At 44.3% G+C, this 21,167-nt stretch overlaps 1 protein-coding gene across 1 annotated transcript; it reads left to right on the top strand.

Moving 5' to 3' along the window:
• The first annotated feature begins 2,314 nt into the window (after nt 1–2,314).
• Nucleotides 2,315–15,868, top strand: LOC109996569 (insulin receptor substrate 2). Its single transcript, XM_020650759.3, has 3 exons — nt 2,315–6,018; nt 6,135–6,631; nt 13,177–15,868. Exons 1-3 carry the CDS (start codon nt 3,458–3,460, stop codon nt 13,179–13,181), a joined length of 3,063 nt encoding a protein of 1,020 aa, XP_020506415.1. The 5' UTR covers nt 2,315–3,457; the 3' UTR covers nt 13,182–15,868.
• The last annotated feature ends 5,299 nt before the right edge of the window (nt 15,869–21,167 follow it).

Raw genomic sequence — 21,167 nt, 5'->3', positions numbered from 1 at the left:
CCTGAATATCTTTGAATAGTTTTACAGTAAAACACCAGGATGTTGTGTCCCCACTGTGTGCATGAAGAAAGAAAACAGAGCTAGGGTGACACATCTTTTGGTCACTTGTTTTGCTCCTGTTGTGATTCCTAATCACTCTGAAAAACATTCGATGAGAATCCCTTTTGAGAGCTTTATATGGAAGACAAAACAACTTCACTAAAGCTATACCTACCTCCCTGGGTGTGCTGTACCAATGTTAAGCCTTTTCAGTAAGAAGCTAAATTAAGACAACAGAACTAGTCCTGCAGAAAAGTAACTAGCCTCATGTAGGAAAGAAAAGAAACCACTCGGTTACATTTTTGTGTAGACTTCACAACATGGTTAAACTACTTTAAAAGTGTTTTTTTAATGTAGAAATGGTTCAAGAAGATAACCGGTGCTATGTTAAAAACAAGGTGATCAGGGTATGACACCATGAAGAAGGCTGCTGGTTGTTACACAGCTTTTTGTATACATACCGTTTTTTTTTTTTTTTTTAACATTTCTATGATGAAATTTAATAAAGTATTTTTACTTTTATTTCAGAAGAGAGTCTTGGCTTTATTCCTCTTTTTGAATGTTTTCTGTCACCTTCACTACACTTGGTTAGAACTTCTGAGCGCTCCAGACTTTATTTTAAAGACTTTATTCATCCCATGAGGGGAAATTCAATTTTGACACTCTGTTGTTGAACATGCTAGAAGAAAAGAGAAGAGAAGAGAAGAGCAGAGCAGAGCAGAGCAGAGCAGAGCAGAGCAGAGCAGAGCAGAGCAGAGCAGAGCAGAGCAGAGCAGAGCAGAGCAGAGCAGAGCAGAGGAGAGGAGAGGAGAATGTTCTCCCTTTCTGTTCTGCAGCCCAGGTGAAGCCACTAATTGAATAACGAGGTACACCTGGGACTGGGACTGGGCCTGCTGTGCCTTTCAGTCTTGTCTGTTGTCTTTTGTTATGTTACTTTCTAAGTTGAACTTTGTTATCATTAAGTTAGATTAATTGTAATAAATCTGTTTTTTAACTTGGGAAAGATGTTTTAGAGTTTCTATTGGGTCAGTGTGTGGATTGTTGTTGTCCCCTTAGGGCCGCCTTATGGTGGGGCGTAACAAAGACACACCAAACCAAACCAAAGTCCCTACAAACTGAGCTACTGCTGCCCTACATGGTTACTTTGTAAGTTCCACTATTTCTATTCCTGCCGAGATTGCCAAGAGCTACTACTGTGACATACAGGAGAGTTCAGAGGAGAGCAGAAATATATGTTTGACTCAACTTTGAAGATGACTATCAAAGCTAGTTTAAATGCTAATAAATGGACCTTACTGAAGCTACTGAGAGGATCATGTGGAGGTGTGACAGTGGGAGGGAACACGTGTCTATCCTCTGATCACACATGGGGTTAACTTGTCAGCCTCATGGAGTTGAAAATTAACCAGCTGTGGAAAGACTCCCAAAATATCCCACTGCAGGTGGAACAGCCCCCTCCCTTTATTGGCTGATGTTTTTCTTTACTGGTATCAGCATCTGCTTGGAGAAGATGCAGACTATATTTTACAGAATGGGAAAGAGGAAAGACAGAGGAAAATCACAATATGAGCCACATAATATTTTGAAGATCTTGTGGCACACCTGGAAGAGGAAAACAAATGACAAATCCCGGGTTGAGACTGAAAACAGACAGATTGGTGTGTAAATAAAACCCTGTGGGAACCTATGAGCACACTTCGTCCCACCAATTGTCTTCAAAACATTTTCAAACAACAAGTTATTTAATTAGAGTTTCCAATGCCAAATAATAATATCTGGCATTCCCAACCTTCCCTAACCTCCTTATTGTGTGTCATCACCACTTATGATGCCAACAATAATCTTTGTGTTCTTTTGTTGTTGTTTTTTTTTGCCTCAGGCTGTTTATATTTGTGGTCAAATGGCATGTGTTACTAAATCCCGGTGGAGGTGTTTATGTGTTTTGCATAGCTCAGATTATAGCTCGTGCGCGGCTAAAGAGTTTAACCCCTGGTGATTAACACGTGCAAAAAAAAACACACATTGGTAACAAAAATAACAATAGTGAGAACAATAGTGATTAGAGGAGTCAGGGATTACTCTTAATCTGCAGTATGTACATGTTTGTTAGATATGCTCATTAAAGGAGGGGTTACCCTCCCTACACAATGACACCTCACCCCACCCAGAGGTGTAATCTGCTTGTTGGGGGGATTAGGCTCCTATATAAAGCAATCCAAGTGTATTTAGGTGGTGGTGGGGGGGTCTTTTCCTGCACTGGCATGACTAAACGATTACAAAGATCACAGAATTACATGGCTTAATTACCGGGATGATCTGATGGACAGATGTTTGTGATCTGTTCACAGCCTGATAGTCGCTTGTTTTTCCAATCACTGTGATAAATGAAATGTTTGTCTCTGATTCCATTCACACAGAGGAATGAAGTTGTTTTTTGTGTGGGAACAAAAAAAAAAGTCTTGCAGGCTGCAGAGTGAGCCAGAGCAGCCAGATGATGGCAGCATTTCTGCAAACTTGGGATTGTGCTGAGGCTTCTGACGCATTTTGCTTTAGTCACTCTCCCCTCTGAGAGAACTGGTTTGTTTTTCATTCAGTATGAAGATCTTGTAAAAATGCAGCAAATTGCATCAAAAGCATTAAGGGAACATCACATCACGAGCAAATTCTTTGAGGCTGAAAATACATTTTCAACTGTCACCATTAGTGCTTTGACATGTTTTGAAAATGCTTTACTTTTTGGATGTGAGGATGAACATGTGATGCTCTGAAATAGGATGTAAAAAGGGTTCATAATGGATGAAGAAAAAAAAATAGGCCACAACACACTTACATAAGAAGCTGGGGTTGTTTACAGTGTAGCCTCAGAAAATGAATGCATTATGTTGTTGCACATTTCAAATCCTCATTAACTCTAAAAACATCAAATATAATCACCATATATTTGAATCTGCTTTGTGAAACACAGATATAAAAACGTGCCCTGAACTCTTTCGTTTTTACAACACATCATAAACACTTTGTTGTTTTTCAATCTGATAATTTCAGTTTCTACATGAGAGAGCTGTTTTGGAAAACAAGGGGGGCGGGGTTTATCGGAGCCAGCCAATAGGCGGCGTCGCAGCCGGCTGATGGACAGGCACGGCCCCCCTTTGCACACACAGGACAGGCACCGCCCCCCTATGACTCCGTGTTTTATTCTGTTTTTAGAGCAAGCAGCCAGCAGCAGCGTCACATGTTGTTTTTCTCCTGGAACTGATCAATCCCCTCCATTTGGTCCTGGTCCCCGTACTGCTGTGGATGACAGCAATCGGTGTTAAATGGATTCGATTTGAAAAAACGGGTGATCTTTAAGTTTGCTTCGAGTTTTTTCTTCTCTTCTTAATCCGGAACTTAAAAAAAAAAACAGAAGTGGAGAGAAATGGCAAGTCCTCCGGCGACAGGAGGAGGAGGAGGAGGGGGACACCTGTTATCCAACGGGACAAGCGGGGTGAAGAAGTGCGGGTACCTGAGGAAACAGAAGCACGGGCACAGGCGCTTCTTCGTGCTGCGGGAGCCCACGGAGCGCCACCCCGCCCGGCTCGAGTACTACGAGAGCGAGAAGAAGTGGAGGAACAAGTCCGCGGCCAAACGGGTCATCGCTCTGGACTCCTGTTTGTGCGTAAACAAGCGCGCCGACGCCAAACACAAGCACCTCATCGCCCTCTACACCAAGGACGAGTACTTCGCCGTGGCTGCGGACACCGAGCGGGAGCAGGAGAGCTGGCACGGGGTGCTGACTGACGTCATAGCGGAGGGGAAGGTGTACGACACCCCCGCGTCCACGTCCTCTTTAGTGGGCTTTGAGGAATCCAGCTATGGACTCATGACTCCGGCTGCAGCCGTCTACAAGGAGGTGTGGCAAGTCAACTTAAAATCCAAAGGTTTGGGTCAGATCAAGAACCTGACCGGGGTGTACCGGTTGTGTCTGTCCAGCAGAACCATCAGCTTCGTGAAGCTGAACTCAGAGACAGCCGCGGTGAGTCTGCAGCTCATGAACATCCGGAGGTGCGGACACTCCGATAGTTTCTTCTTTATTGAAGTGGGCAGGTCTGCAGTGACCGGGCCCGGGGAGTTCTGGATGCAGGCGGAGGACCCGGTGGTGGCGCAGAACGTCCATGAGACCATCCTGGAGGCCATGAAGGCCATGAAGGAGCTGTCGGAGTTCCGGCCGCGTAGTAAGAGCCAGTCTTCCAGCACCAACCCGATCTCGGTGCCGACGCGGCGCCACCTCAACAACCTGCCCCCGAGCCAGACTGGACTAGTGAGGCGGTCCAGGACGGACAGCATGGCGGCTACATCCCCGGGGAGGAAGTTCACTTCCTGTCGGGTGAGAACTGCAAGTGAAGGGGATGGAAGCGTGACCCGACCTGTATCCATGTCCATATCTGTGACCGGAAGTCCCACAAGTCCGAGCTCTGGAAGTCTGAGCAGGTGCCACACCCTGAGCAGCGGGCGCACCTGCAGGATGCTGGAGTCCTCCTCCAACTCCAACCTGCAGCACAGCCGCTCCATGCCGGTGTCCAACTCCCCCCCTGCCGCCTCCAGCCCCATCAGCATGTCTCCCAGAGGGGGGGGCGGCGTCTGCACTCCGGACGGGGCGAGGCGACCCTTCAGCTGCAGTGCCTCCATCTCCGGCTCCCTCAGCGACGCCGGCTTCCTGCTGTGCGACGACTACAGCTCGAGCCCTGGGGAGCCCAGGTTCCTCCCCCTGACCCGCAGTGACACCCCGGACTCTCTGTCCAGCACGCCGCCGTCCCGCGACATCAGCGACCCCTACATGACGATGGAGGGGTCAAGCAGGTCCGGGCTCGACAAGGCGTACAGGAAGCGCACGCACTCCCTCACCACGCCGCGCCAGCAGCGGGTGCTGACGCCGCTGTCCTCGGCCTCCCTCGATGAGTACACCCTCATGAGGATGAACTCGCACTCCGCCTCCCCCAAGGTGTGCTACCCGGAGGATTACGGCGACATTGAGATCGGGTCATCCCGGAGCTCCAGTAGTAACCTTGGCGACGACGGCTACATGCCAATGACGCCAGGTGTCGCCTCCCAGTCCACTAAAGTGGATAACTACGTCCCCATGAGCCCCATGTGCGTCTCAGCACCCAAGCAGATTGTGAACCCGAGGGTGCACCCGCAGGCGGCCGCCCCGTACAAGACCAGCTCCCCCTGCAGCAGCTCCCTGGAGGACAACGGCTACATGAGGATGTGGTGCGGATCCAAATCCTCCATCGAGAGCCCGGACCGGCATGGTGAGTACATGAACATGTCGCCCGGGAACCCGCCCCCTCTCCAGACCCCCCCTGACTACTACTTGCTGGCTGCGGATCCCGCTCACCAGGCGGGCTCCCTGACACTTCCTGTTAAACTCCAAACCCCGAAGAGTGAAGAAAGCAACCAGTACGTGCTGATGAGTCCTCACAGCGGGAGGCAAAGGCCGGGGGAGTCTGATTATTATTCTGTGGTACACCCGGTTCAGACCTCCCCGCTGAGCCCTTCAGTCCCCTCCCCGGTCAGGCACGGCCGGGCAGAAAGCCTGCCGTACAGAGGACGGCTCGGGAGACCCAACAGGCTGTATCTGGACACCCTGAGGACCCTGCCCAGCATGAACGAGCACCCTCTTCCGGGGGAGCCTCGGAGCCCCGGGGAGTACATCAACATCGACTTCAGCGGCCCCAGGTACTCCCCGCCCACAGAGAGCCGGTCTTCATCTCTGGGATCCAGCGGCAGCGGGGGGCCTGGGAGGTCGTCTCTGACGGACTACATGAACCTTGAGCTGGGCTCGCGCTCACCTAAGGAGGCCGACAAGACAAGGCAAGAGGAGGGTGGAGTGTACCACCTGGAGAAGGAGAAGGGGTCTGATGTGAAAGGTGACTACACCGAGATGAGCTTCGGGATGACCAGCTCACCTCCTCAGCTGGTTCCTCAGAACGCAGCAAGGTATGTGCATCTGTGGTTGAATCTGAATTAAAAAATGGTGTATTCATGCTCAATAAATGACGTGTAAATGACAGTTTGTAATTTTCAGCATTTTTTTAAAATGTGTCCTCCTGCAGCCAGATGAGCAGAGACAGGCAACGTTCACTGGAGGACCAGGGAGTCCCAGAAAGCATCGGGGTGTTCCTGCTCGGCGGCCCCTCTTCCTCCACGCTGGACCCCGACTGCTCCGCCAAGGTGATCCGGGCCAACCCGCAGGGACGCCGGCGCCACAGCTCCGAGACCTTCTCCGCCACCGCCACGGTGACGCCCGTCTTCCCGTCTTTTGCACGTGGGGACGCGGTCAAGAGGCACAGCTCAGTGGAGAACATCTCGTCCCGGAGCAGCGAGGGCTCCGACGAGGAGTACGGCAGCCCCGTGAGCCAGCGGAGCTCGGCCAGGTACCCCAGCGGACTGAACTACATCGCCTTGAACCTGCTGGACAACAGGGACGTGGAGAAGTGCGAGGACTTGTCTGGATTCAAAGCCGCCAGCAGCTGCAAAGGCGGAATGCACGGATTACACAGCTCACCATATGTCTGTTTGGGATTCAAAGAGGCTGCAACTACTGCCAAAGGTGAGTGAAGTTGATGTCAGGTGTTTTAGTGCAGGATTCCTTCATTTTTTGGAATCTTACAGGTGTTATTGTTTTAAAGTAGGAGACAAAGTATTTGAGGAATGCGAGACATAAATCTTTTTCAAATTGAAATACAAAGAAGGACAAGAGTTTGGTTATGAAAAAAGCAGATGTGCAGTCAGCAGTCAAACTGAGGAGGAGAGAAAAACAACAAAGATGAAAGATGCTCAGGTAAAAAAAAAAACTCAGGTAAAAAAACATTCAGGTAAAAAAAAGCTCAGGTAAAAAAAAAAAAGCTCATGAAAAAAAAAAAAAACTCGGGTAAAAAAACGTTCTGGTAAAAAATAAAAGCTCAGGGAAAAAGGCTCAGGTAAAAAAAAAAACTCAGGTAAAAAAACGTTCAGTTAAAAAAAAAACTCAGGTAAAAAAAAAAGCTCAGGTAAAAAAAAAAAAAGCTCAGTTAAAAAAAAAAAAAGACAGAAAACAATGAAAATAAAGAAAAAATTAAATGTGCAAACTCACAATTTGTAGCATATTTAACTGTTTGTGACGTTTACAGAGACAGAGGGGATCAGGGGGCTAATGCCAAACATTGCATTTCCTGTGGAATCAAACTGAAACTGGCTCTGTGGATTTGGACAGCATGAGTAGAGGTGGTGCTGATGTGGCCTTTGGGTGTTCCCTTTCAAGCTGCTGTTTAGACACTTTCATGTAATGTGAGGAATGTCAGCTGATTTTACAGTTTGAATCAGCTGTGCTTTCTTCTGTTATGTGTTTTTTTGTAATTCGGTAATAGCGAGGTTTCCGGCGGCATGTGAAAGCAGCATGAGGCTGCTCTGAAACGTGACCAGGCTGTGAGCTCTGAAGTAAACAAGCGGGATGCTGCCTCGCTTCCTCACTGCCTCAGTGTAGATTTGAGGATTCCTCCAACGCTTGTTATGAATGAAAGTTGTTTGTGCAAAAGGCAGAGAGGAGAGGACTGGATGGTCGAGCTTAACCAGTAAATATAGCTTGTTATTTACTATCTTGTTTGTAACGCTGAAAGAATGCCTCAGAGCTAATAGGTAAGCCCTCCTGTCAGCCCCAGGCATTTCTGCCTGTTGTTTTTCAGTTGGCTAGGCTTTAGGATGTGTTGCACATCAATATGGCCCTCATAGACCCCCTCATTCCCACCATCCAATGATCAATACGTCGTCCCAAAATAACCAAACAAACAGATGTAAACAAAGCGCACAATGTTGACTTAAAAGCCTAGTTTGACTCTGTGTCTTCTCACATGTGTTTGTGAGCACATAGAAGGGGGGGTTGTACGCTGACATGTGAGGCCCCAGCACAAGTGGATATGTGTGTGTGTCCTTGTAGGCAGCGAGAGAGAGGGGGGGGGAAACAACAAAGTGGGCGAGTTGCTATGCGGCCATCAGGTAACTGGATGTCACGCTTCACATTCCTGGCCGAGCAGGGTTTTGGAAAGTTGCTGTGAAAGGGGGGCCTGTTTTTTGTCCCCCTTCCTGAATAGAAAAGTGGCTTTTATTTCACCACAAGGCCCCCTGTGTGTGTTGGAAGAGACGTTATATTACATTTCCTTTTAAACAGCAGAGAAATGCTTTGAAAATCTAAATTTTCTAAATTCTGAAAGATCATGTACATGAGTCATGTTTCAGAATGTAACTGAGTGTATATGAACAGTAGATAAATGACTAATAACAACATGAGGGAACATATTGGGTTTGTTTTGATCCGAGCAGTGTGGGCCCGCACGTGTTCTCGACTCATGTTTTGATGGGAGTGCAAACCTTTTATTGGCACTAATAGAGCTCGTTGAATCCAAATGAGTCGGGAGAATGTGGGAAAAGAAGGCACAAGCACATACATGTGGACTGTAGCACGTACGCATGCAGAGCAGTGAGGGCTGTTTTTCTCTCTCAGGGAGCCTTTTTTTTCCAGTAGTGTTGCCTGAGAGAGAGAAAGAGAAGAGAGACAGAGAAAAGATATATGTATATATAGAGAGAGGAGAGCTTCTGGTTCTTTTATTATTATTATTTTTTTATTATTTTATTTTATTTTATTTTATTTTTTCATTGTTCAAATATTTAATTGCTAATTATAACTTTTCTTTATTATTATTGTATTATGTGTTATTATATGCTGTGGCAATATATTTTACACTTTCATGCCAATAAAGCTCTTTGAATTGAAAAAAAAAATTGAGAAAGAGAGGGAGAGAGAGAGTGAGTGTTTTGTTTTCCAGTGCTGCCTGCCTGCTTGTTTGTGGAAGGGCGAGTGAATGCGTGCATAATGGGGCAGCATGGCACGTGCGCTCCACTGGCCTTCTGCCTCGTTAGGCTGTTCACTTAGCAGAAGTAAGACGAGCGGAGAGGGCGACATGGACCACACTTGCATGTTCGCTAGAAAAAAGGAGGAGGATGGGGGGTTCTGGCTTTTTTTTTTTTTTTTTTTTTTTAAGCAACAAACAAACTCGTTGGTGAGGCCCTGCTGAACCAAGGTGCATTCTGGGAGTTCAGAAGCCCAGGATAGCAGGACTTGATGGCTTGTTTACTGAACACTCAGTCCCGGGTGAAGGAGGTCGTTGAGGCTTTTTTGGCGCCAGGCCCAACTAGCGGACAGCTTTGATTTGGTGTTCATCAGGGCACCATGCTGGGAACATGGACCTTGTGCCACCCTGACCCAAAAAGTCTGCTCAAGCCAAACCCCTCGGCTGATCATCACCCTTCAGGATCAACAGGCCGCAGCTCAGCCAGGTGGATGTTCTGTACCAGACTTAGATTAGCCGAGTCAGCCGTCTCTGTTTGTTTCCCCTTCCCCGTCTGATTAATACCTTTTTATCTGACGGTGTCAAACAGCTCCTGACACCTCTGTGACGACTCAAGAAGCTCTATTAGCCTAGCGAGATTATTCCTAGTACAGTACATAAACATTTTATCATCAGACATCATAATAGGTAGAAGATAGAGGATAGAAGATGGACTAAAAACAGTGAGTTTTCTGATAAACACTTACTACCAAAAATGCCCCAAAACTGCCTAAATGGTAGGCTGCTAGCTAGGTTTGCTAGCTTCCCCCGAAAATGTAGTAACTTCCCCCCCGAAACAGCAGCTTATCACACCAATTCTAATATCTACAACACTCAGCAAACACATGGAAGGTAGTGAGAAAAGCAGCCGCTAACTTTAGCCTAGCTCGATTACTTCAGTGATCCCACTAGCAACTCTTCTTTGTCGCTGCTAGCATAGAAGAACAGTGCACTGCTAGCGTAGAGCATACCTAGCAGTCAGTCTTTTGCAAATAGACATTTTATGGCTGTTTTAATCAACAGTTAAGATTTTAAAAACACTAACATCAAGTAAAAAAAAAAATCTCTTTGGTAGACACAGGATGCAAAGAAAGGCTGCAAGTGTGTAGCATTAGCTTAGCTCGTTTTACTTGTATAGATTTAGCATATTGAGCCAGGTTAACCAACAAAGCATTAATATCAAATTCACACACGGCTATTATTGTAGCCAAAAGCTTTAATATAAGCATTCTAACATGTCTGTGCGGCTAATATATGCTAGCCTTGTTATTGTAATCAGAATCAGGAAGGAAAAGTGTAGCGGAACATTTCTTGGAAAAACCTAAAGGGGGGCTTTAAGATTGGAGGTGCCCTGCTGTGAGTCCCTCCTGAGTGCTAGTGGCAGATGGCCACTCTCTGGTGTGTGTGTGTGTGTGTGTGTGTGTGTGTGTGTGTGTGTGTGTGTGTGTGTGTGTGTGTGTGTGTGTGTGTGTGTGTGTGTGTGTGTGTGTGTGTGTGTGTGTGTGTGTGTGTGTGTGTGTGTGTGTGTGTGTGTGGGAAAGGAGGTGGATTGGGGGCTAAAACACCTGCCACGCTGCACTATCCTGAACACGCGCGCAAACCATCTCATTACACCAATTTCCCCTGCATATGCCCACTCTTGCACATAAATGCATACATAACAACTACACCCCACTCTCCAAGCAAACCCACACACATCCCCACCTACCCACTATCCTCCTGCTAATGACAGCCCCACCATCTGCCGCTCCCACAGGCCTACATAGTGTGTCTGTGTGTAATTCATCGGCCAGATTAGAAGCATTCCGCTCAAATCCTGCTTCCCTTTTAACATCATGCAGGAAGTAGTATTTATGAATGATGTCATCGCAAAGACGAGGCAGTGATCTAAAAATGCACCCAGAGCCCGGTTATGTTCTAAATGTGTTATTTACATTTCCTGTGCAGTGAGCGAAAGAGGTCTTGCTGCTCGGCCATGCATCCCTAACGCTCGCTCTGAGCATGCTCAGTAGATGCTCTGAGGGGAAGAGAAGTGTTTCCTCCACAGTTTTCACACAGGGAATACTGGATTTACAGAAAAATTAAGTCACAAAACTAAAATTTGTGATGGAATTTAGGCTAATATGATAATCCTGTTGAACCCATGTGGCCTTTTCTTTTTTTTAGCTCTCATTTGTGGAATTACCCGTAAAGGTGACACCTGATTTCATCCATCAGACTGATTGTCCAATCCCGTGTTGCTGCATCCCTTCACACTGGGGTCACACACACACACACACACACACACACACACACACTCCTTGCAGACTTGCATTACAGCAGGAGATCTGGCAAACACTACAAATCCAGAAATGCCATGTTACTTGATATATAGAGAACAAACATGCACACGTAACACCGCAGGCTCTTGTGTCAGAGTTTCCAGGCGATGTGTGTGTGTCATGGCGCAAGGCAGGAGGGGGGGCTAAAAGTAGGGCGGGATGTTCCAGACAGAAAGCGCTAGCTGCTAGATAACTGCGTGGCCAGCGTTCCCCACATTTAGCCAGCCGCGGCTCTCCAGATGAGATTACAGACCTCTACAGGCCAGATTAGATGGGCCATGGGGGGGGGGGGGGGGGGGGGGGGGGGGAGATCAGCGATGGACAGGGGCTTTCTCCACAGACAGCAGTTGGTTAATGCAAGGTGTGGGCGACCTGTCCAGATTGACAAATGGAGCTAAACTCTGGAATATGTGTGAAATCGGCTGCAGGATTCAATCTGTGCAGCACTTAAAGACAATGTTCCCAAACAGGAATATTGATCTGCTTTGTCCCCAGGAGTCAATTCATACAAGGGAATCCTGGATATTATTATATTACATAATATAAAATACTAAATCCTCACTCTTATCTAAGGATTAAGTGACTTAACATACATTGTTTATTAAACCATTCCTTTATCCTTTTCCTTCTGGAGAATATTGCTTTTAAGGGTTCTCTTTTTTTTCACAAGTTGAAATAGCTTTTTATTGACCCTGCAGAGAGGGTCTTGTCTCTGCAATGTATATCGTGACCAGTTAGCTGTTTATGTGCAGTAGAATCACACTATGTGAATGTATAAAGCAATAACAAACAAGTAAACATTTCCAAACCCCCCCCTCTTATTGAATCTGCATCCAGCACTCCCTGTTCTTGTTATTCAGTGTCTCCTTGTTATTCTGGGACGAGAACACAGCCTTAATCTGAGTCCATAAACCAGTTCATGCTGTACAGTACAGCGCTCTGTTCTCTCCAGCCTCTCACGTCTGCTTCTTAAAAGGTCTCCATTGTTGGCACCAGTCATATTTAGAAGGAAATAATAATCAGCCCACAAACTGCAGTTTGTTTAACACTTAGACTGAAGAAACAAATCTTCTTAATTAGCTTGACGTATGTCATTTCTTATTATGTTTTAGCCAAGGAATTCAAATGTAATTATGATGTATGCAATTAGAATTTTAATGTTAACAATGGCAGCTTTAAGTTTCCTTGTATATTTGATTTACCTTGACTAATTTTCAGCTGATGGAATGGGCCCTTTATTTTTTAGGAAAAGCATTCTTCACACATTAGTAATTACACATAATAGCAAAATAATCGCAAGGTGGGGCATGCTGGTGGCACAATGGTTAGGGCGCGCGTCCCATGTGTTGAGACTCTCGTCTCGAGCAGTAGGCCCGGGTTCGTTTCCACCCATGGCTTCTTTCCACATGTTATTCCCCGCTCTCTCTCCCTGGTTTCCAACTCTATCCACTGTCCTAGCTCTGCATTAAAGGCACGAAAAGCCCAAAAATAAATAATCGCAAGGCTCCTCCCTCAAACTTTCAAACATTGGAGCACTTTATCTGCAGAAAGAGGGTGGGTACGTTGCTAACAGTATATTTAACAAATTTAGCTCCTCCAATGATTTTTTCATATTCAAGTAACATGACATTAATTAAATTGAAAATGAAATACAGAGCAGGTTAACGGATGAAAGAAAATGACAAAAAATGAGGAAACAACACCCAATGTACTCCAATAAGTCAAATAAAATCAGGTCTTATAGGTTTGACATATTCAGTCCATCTGGTCCATATCCTGTAGAATCTATCCTTCTCCATTATTTTTTTTAATGTCACATTTTGTGAGTGCAATTTGCAGGTGCTAGTCACATAGTTGCACTAATGCCTGATACATACACTAACACACCATTTCTCTCTGCTTTTCTCTTTCAGACTGAAGGACTCCTTTATCCTCGGGATCGGTGTCTTCACTGAACTGCTGCTCAAAAACAAGAAGAGAAACTAAAAACTCTGCTATGTGGCCCTAAAAGACTGTCTGGACCCTCACACACACACATGCATACACGCACTTGGGGAAACAAGCAGGTCACCATCAATGCATGTCATGAATTTGGCTGAAGGCCAGACAGGTGTGTTCGTGTGTACGAGTGGATGTGTGTGCGTTTGTGTGTGTCTCATGTTCCCTGCGCTTTCAGAGGCCCATTTCTGCTCTGACCCAAATCTTGGCGCAAAGCACAAAAGGAAAGATAGTCAAGACAATAAGAAAACTCTAATGGTACCCAGATACTATTTATTTACTTGAGGCTGGTTTTATGACTGGCTGTGTGTGTGTGCGAGTATGCTTCAGAGACACAACCAACCAGTATGCCAGTGAGAAATGAAACTTTAAAACGGCCCAGGGAATGATGATACCAAGGTACACTGAGTAAATAACTATATTTAGATTTAGATATTTTATTTATTTTTGAAAGATGAATGTCTGATAAGACCTACCCGATGCCTTAATGTCTATACTGTCCTTATGTTTTCTATGAAATAAGAGATAAATATTCTATTTGGACCGGAGTCTCTATATTGTTATTCTGTTGATAAAAGTAAGAAGCCTAGCTTAACATGTCAGAAATGTACAATACAGGGAGGCTGCTTGAGACCAGATTTATCGTATTAATATTAAAGTATTTTCTTAATTAATAATTTCTTATTTATTCTAACCTAGTTTTATTTGTGTCCAATCAAAGAGCTGGACTTAAAGAAATATATTTCTAAATGTCTTTTGAGAGTTATGCATGTGGTTTAGCTCAGACCCCCACAACACCAGGCATCTGAATGCACTGTACCTCCCACGTTTCCTGAAGACCTCACACACTCCTACCTTCGATCCTACGGCCTTGCTGTTGAGCTCGACGCAGGCCGCCCTGCTGTGATATCATTTGACGGCACAACTGTCTAGTTTAGGTGACGATGAAGGGGTGGAGCCAGTGGAAAAAATGATGAGGCTGGGGCACAGTTAAAATGGTTTCTGATCATGCAGTGAGTTAGGGAAAAGGGGGGCTGCCAGGAAGTCTGTGCCGCAAAGAGAAAGAAGTGGAAAAGAGGCCAACTGCCACATTTGGCACCATCATGGAGGTTCAGTGGAGAATCAGCTGTCAATGGTGTCAGCTAAATCACTGACACCATTAAAACAATCCAATCCGACTAAGTATTTCTTTGTAGTTAGCCTTAGTCTCTCTTTGAAGTTAGCCTTAGTCTCTCTTTGAAGTTAGCCTAAGTCTCTCTTTTAAGTTAGGCTAAGTCTCTCTTTTAAGTTAGCCTAAGTCTCACTTTTAAGTTAGCCTAAGTCTCTCTTTTAAGTTAGGCTAAGTCTCTCTTTTAAGTTAGCTATACTTTACACAACAGTAGCCACTGTGGCCACAAGAAGAGATTTAAAAATATTTCCAAATAAATTTGTAGTGTAACACTAGTACACGGCATATTGGATTAAAAAGTATGCAAATCTACTCGGTAACTTCCGTTTGACAACATCTGTCAAAACTTTGCTAACTTTAGCTAACGTTTGCTAACGCCATACGAGAGCTTTGTCAAGTTAGGGTTTTATTTGCTAACTTTTAAAACGTAGTCTTCTATCATTGAGAAGACCCTTAACATTTTTAAAAAGCTGAAATGAAAATCAAGAATTCCCAAAACAACCAAAAAACTCAGCTGCTTATGAAAAGCTTTGAACTTCCAAAATGGCTGCTAGATGTTGCGTTAACATTATCTCTCTTCTCAAACGTGTGAGCTTGTTGAACGTGTACTGGCTCACCACCCCCTTTAGTGTACAGTAGATTGTAAAACTTGAACCATGTCTGAATGTATCGCTGAGCTTAACACCACAGGAGCATAATGTGGGAAATGGTTTTCACAGAGTCATCTAATATTGGAGCTGTACCGCGCAAGGTTGTGGTATCTATTTATGTTCACAGTCTTGAATGTGTATATGTGTACATAAGAGAGTTTAACTAAAAGAAATCTATTGGACATACATAGAGTACTTAGATTTGACCTTTGTTGCAATGATATTCCTGTGTAAAGACTTTGGCTACAGATTTTTAAAAAGGGGGCGGGGCTTTTGCTTTGGGCTTGTACAGTGTATGCTTCTCTCCCTCACAGTGTCTGACTATATGAAAAAATACTATTTTATTATAGAGATCTCTTTGCCTTGTCGATACACTTTACCCAATGGCATATGCAATAGTGACATGAAACAATCTAGTTTACAACCGTGGAACCAAATGTAACATTGCATCATTTTCTTTTTTTTTTCTGTTTTGCTCCTTGTACATTTCTCTTTCTGCCAAGTGTTTTGGTTTTGTTGCTTGGAAATTTGTTCTTAACATGTCTCAAAGCGCTCTCCCCACATTTCTGTGTCCCATGGACGGACTCTTCTTTTACAGATCCATCTTGGATCGGCTCAGTCTGACCGTGTCATCGTCTTCCATTGTACATAGTTCAATATACTGTTTATTGTGATGCTCACAAGAGATGATTATAATGATTTATCAATTCTGGTAGTCGAGTATTGCTTTTGTCTGTATTGATTATGGATAGCAACCTACAGAAATAAATGAATTTATTTAAAGAGGTACCACTTTGTCTTTGATATTGATTTCCACAAATTTCGAACAAAACTGACAAAACAGGAACACCAACACGATTAAGTAATGCATTCATTTTTTTTTTCAATTGCATTAACTGCAGGCTGTTTTGTCCCTTAATGCGTACCGTTGTAGAGCCACCGAGGCAATGAAGATACCACTGAATGGCTCATTTTGCAGCTCCGATACCCAACTGTTCTGAAAAGTTTAGCTAGCATCAAATTCAAAATGGGCACATCATTTTACTAAATCAATTAAGATGACTGAGTTTTAACATTCAATCTGTTGTCTTTGCGTTTCTGGTAAATATGGGGTTTCAATGTTTTGCAACGCAGCATCAATTTTACACAGCGTCCCAACATTTTTGGAAACGAGGTCCATATATAAAATTTATAAAATAAAATGAATCAATTCTAAGGAAATACTGTACCTTGTTCTGACAGTATCATAAAGCTGGTATTTGAAATCAACAGGAAATGCCCTCTGCTGTGTTTTAAATAAGAATGGCAAAACTATTTCACTTTGAAAAAATGATTGAAAATGTAAAGACAAATAACTGAGACTCCATCTCCCACATGCTGTCTTTATCCTTCCCCCTTCAGCCGCTGGATAACCATGTGTTTGACACACTGTCTAATAGTCTCACAAAGAGGAGGATATCCGACCTCCATCCTGTGGAGAGTGAGCAGCTGAACTTCCCGGCCAAACACTTTCTCTCCCTCTGTGAGTGTTTTTTTTATTTCAGTCCGAGTCCAAGTCAGGAAACGACTGAGCCAACAACTTCCTGCCAAGCCACGCGTCTGCAGAAACCACTGTGTCGTAAGAGTCCAGAGGTTGACAGGTTCAATGAGTGAATAAAGATTCTATCTCCCACAGTCAGATATGAATAGCTGGCAGTGTCACATAGAAACGTATTGTTTCTTTACCATGGAGTTATCACACATCCATGGTAAGATAATGGATATAACACCTCTTATCATAAGATTGTAGTTTGAGACGATGCACTTTGGTATTTTCCAAAGTTTGTCTTTTACTTTCAACAGGGAATCATTTTGTAGTTGTTTTAAGGACAGGTTTATTTGAGTGTGTGTTGTCAGTGATATAAGACTGATATCACATTTATGTTTGGGATATGTGTGGAATTGGAGATAAAGCATCATTAGCCTATAAGCACCTCCTTAAAAATGTAACCTTGCGTTGACACGACCAGACCTCAAGCCCTCTGATTGGTCTACATTTTCCTGGCTTGCTCCACATGTAAAACATCGGGACGCTAATCTAATTATGACAAGTGGATGTTATGACATATGATGATATGTTCTTTGTGTCATGCATCTCTGTGTGTTAACGTGCTAACTAGTAGCCTGAGCTAAGTAGTAACCTAAAAGCTAACTAGTAGCCTGAGCTAACTAGTAGCCTGAGCTGACTAGTAACCTGTGCTAACTAGTAGCCTGAGCTAACCAGTAGCCTGAGCTAAGTAGTAACCTGAGCTAAGTGGTAACCTAAGAGCTAACTAGTAGCCTGAGCTGACTAGTAACCTGTGCTAACTAGTAGCCTGAGCTGACTAGTAACCTGTGCTAACTAGTAGCCTGAGCTATCTAGTAGCCTGAGCTGACTAGTAACCTGTGCTAACTAGTAGCCTGAGCTAAGTAGTAACCTGTGCTAACTAGTAGCCTGAGCTAAGTAGTAACCTAAGCGCTAACTAGTAGCCTGATCTAACTAATAGCCTAAGAACTAACTAGTAGCCTGAGCTAACTAATAACCTAAGAACTAACTAGTAGCCTGAGCTAACTAGTACGGCACCCGTATAACTAATAACTGACATCGATGCTAGCAAAAACTTTCATGAAATTATTCCCAAAGCGGAAAACAAACTATGAGAGTAGGAAGTGGCAGTCATTATGTTAGTTCTGTTTGATGAATATTTAAGAAAAATATTCCTCTTATTTTTTACATTTATAAATGTCGTTTTCCAGGCATATCCCCTTGGAAAGCCAATTACGGTGATAATGAAAAACACCCCCACTCACAATATGATTACGAGACATGTGCCCCTTTAATATTCTTTATGGGCATCACTTCAGCTCTCCAGAACAGACACAAAATGAACCACTGAGGGCACACCTCCAGCGTGTATTAATTAGGAGTCTGACAGTGTCAGTGGGGCTTTGCTCTGCTGCCAGGCAGAAATCAGCCTTACATAAGAACCCACCACCACCAAGCCACCAGGAGGGACACGATGTTCCTCACCCTCTCTCTGCACTGACTGTCTGTCTGAGAGAAAAAACAACTTCCCTTTTATACTTTCACTGAATCTGTACGGGCACATTTCTGCTCCAAAGGCAAAACCGCAGAAGACAGACACAGAGGCAGAAGTCTTTGTTGTTTTTCCTTCCTCGATGTGAAGGACAGCTCGCTGAACAAAGTGGATTTCTCAACTACAGTCAAGGAGCTCCTAAAAATACAGTGTACAGGAAGCTCCTTTTCAAGCCAATTCTGTGTGTGTTTGCCTATTTAGTCTATTCCTGGATGCCCTCAATTATTCCCAAATTTAGAATCACATTCAAAATCACATGCTTGGATACACACACGCAGACGAGCAGGAGAGAATTCATCGTGACTGTGATGCCAAGGCCATGAAGTCTGCGTCATCATAATGATCCAGAGGCTTTATTCTCCCTCAACCTTGTTACATTTCTTTGTGCCCTGCGGTCTTTGAAGATCAGGAAACATCCAATTATTAGTGACATCAAGTGGCATGCCTGACTCTCTGACTCTCATGTAACGATGGTTAGCAACATGGAAGCTAAGCTAGCAGCCTCCAGTGGATTTCTTCATTTGATTACACACGGCACATGCAAAATTAACTGCAAGGAACTCCAAATATGTGACCATGAAATCCATAATTTTTATTGCCTGAAGTAAATATATGTTCTTTGTATTTATGCACCTATGTGTGGTTAACGGGCTAACTAGTAGCCTGAGCTAACTAGTAACCTAAGAGCTAACTAGTAACCTAAGAGCTAACTAGTAGCCAGAGCTAACTAGTAGCCTGAGCTAACTTGTAACCTAAGAGCCAACTAGTAGCCTGAGCTGACTAATAGCCTGAGCTAACTAGTAGCCTGACTATGCTATCAAGTTGAACACTCCATCCATTCATCTCCTCCCACTTCTCCCCTCTTGTGTTCTTTGCAGCGATATATAGTTGCAGCACAATCAACTACTGCAGAAATATTTATCACCTCCAACTTCAAAACAATTAGCATGTGCCGTGTGCATATTTTATTTCGTCACAAATAGTCTTTTGCTTTATATTTTGAATTCAGCAAATTTAGCAACAGCCCCGTTGATAGTATGTATTGGTTTATGACTGTGTGAAAATCATTTCTAGCTGCATTTGGGATTTTAACTCGTGACCCGGAGCTGATTTGTTCACGCCTTGACCTGCGGAGAGCGAAACTGGAAATGATGATGTGAAATTGCCCTTTAATGTACAGTATGGACTCGATGCACTGGCTCCACTGTAGATGGAAACAGAATGTGTGGTATGCAGGGTATGAGGGTCTAAAAGAGCCAATAGCTGCTCTGTCTTCCAGCTCGCTGCCACGTTGCTGCGCTGACGGCTCTCAAGGGGATTGGGAGTCGCTGGCCCCATTATTTCTCCCTGAATCAGCCTAAGGAGGGTTTCAGGCGGGGGCTCATTGAACTACCCTGCACAGCGGCGGGAGCGGAGCTGTGACCCACTTACAGACAGCGAGCTCTGGCTCTCCACAGAGAGAGACACACAGCACTCCTGATCCCTCATGAAAATATAACACACTGACATATTTTTATGAAATTCCATTTCATATCAAAAAGTATTAAGAGTATATTGCTTTCATGAAGCGGACAGAGAGGGTTGAACCTACATCAAAGGACCACATGGTTTCCATTTGTTGAGAGAATATAAAATTCCAACTCAGAAACATAAGGAGATGATCAGAATTAGAAGGATTCCATAAATATATACACAAAATGTAAGGAGAATCCATTGAAATGTTGAGTTATTTCAGTGTTGATTAAAGGGAGTAACATCTCTAAACCTTGGCACCTGTATTACTTTTGTATTATTTCCTGTTTTGGGTTACTAACCTCTCCTCTCATTTCAGACCCTTCACTTCCTGCCCTCATGTGTTTCCCACCTGTGTGATTGTCTGCCCCGCCCTGATTGTTCCCAGCTGCATCTTGTTGTCTTCCCCCTCACCTTAGTATTTAGTCTGTGGCTTCCCTTCCTTCTATGCCAGTTTGTGTTTGACCTCTGTGTGAAGAGTACAAGCCTTTGTTTCTCTTGGAACACTTTTTTGGATTCTGTCTGCTTGTGAGAAGTAAAGACTGTGTTTTGAGTTGTGCTTTTGAGTTCAATTACCTGTGGTTTTGTTACACAGATGGCTGGTTGCAAATGAGTCAAGTCCTTTTCCAGGTTTCTGCCTGTTCAGTTGGATTTCTTGTCCTCGCTGCTCACAGAGAGCTCGCTCACGGAGGATTTAGTTTCTGTACCAAAGTTTAGTAACATGCTAACATGCTAACATGCTAGCATCTGCTAATTAGCACCAACACACAGTATGGCTGAGGATTGTTTTATAGGTCAAACTGAGAGCTGTAATATTTCTGACTTGTCCATGGAATCAAAAATGTTAAAAACCTTTTTAAAACAGCTCTTAAGGGTGAATGTTTAGGGAAACAGCAGGTCACAGGAGACGCTTGTTTAAAAGGTCGTCTCTTTGGTTTGTCTTTCACTGTATAAATACCAGAGAGGTTGGGGAAATTGGTCTGCACTCGGTTTTTGGTCTTCCTCCTGAAGCAACAGCAGCACTCTAAGTCACACAAGTTCAACAGGTTAACCACCCCTCATGCATTCCCTCTCAACCTTTTTGGCTTTTTATCAGCCATCAATGCTCTGTGATTGCTAAAACAAGAAGAAGCTACCTTGAGGCTAAACAAAAAAAACATCTGGATGCTTGGCTTGGTATCTGAAGACGGGATATTTGTCATGTTGATTTAACATTCCAGCTGTTCTGCCAGTAAAAAAGTTTCCATGTTGATTTGGAATTTCTGGAAAAAATAAGTAAAGGCGTGCGTGTGCGTGTGTGCGCGCGTGTGGTGTCAATGGAAACCTCAAGTCTCTGCAGCTCTGTATCTCTTGGTCATTCACACTCCATGTGTTTGAACAGCATGTGGAGCCCAGGCCCCGCCCACTGCTCACAAACACGCCTGCTGCTGTTTACCACGCTGGCAGTGGATTGAAAAGAC

The sequence above is a fragment of the Labrus bergylta genome, chromosome 24 (assembly GCF_963930695.1).
Source record: "Labrus bergylta chromosome 24, fLabBer1.1, whole genome shotgun sequence".
NCBI classification, from domain to species: Eukaryota; Metazoa; Chordata; class Actinopteri; order Labriformes; family Labridae; genus Labrus; species Labrus bergylta.
The sequence above is the reverse complement of the archived record's forward strand: the minus strand, read 5'-3'. Positions and strand labels throughout refer to the sequence as shown.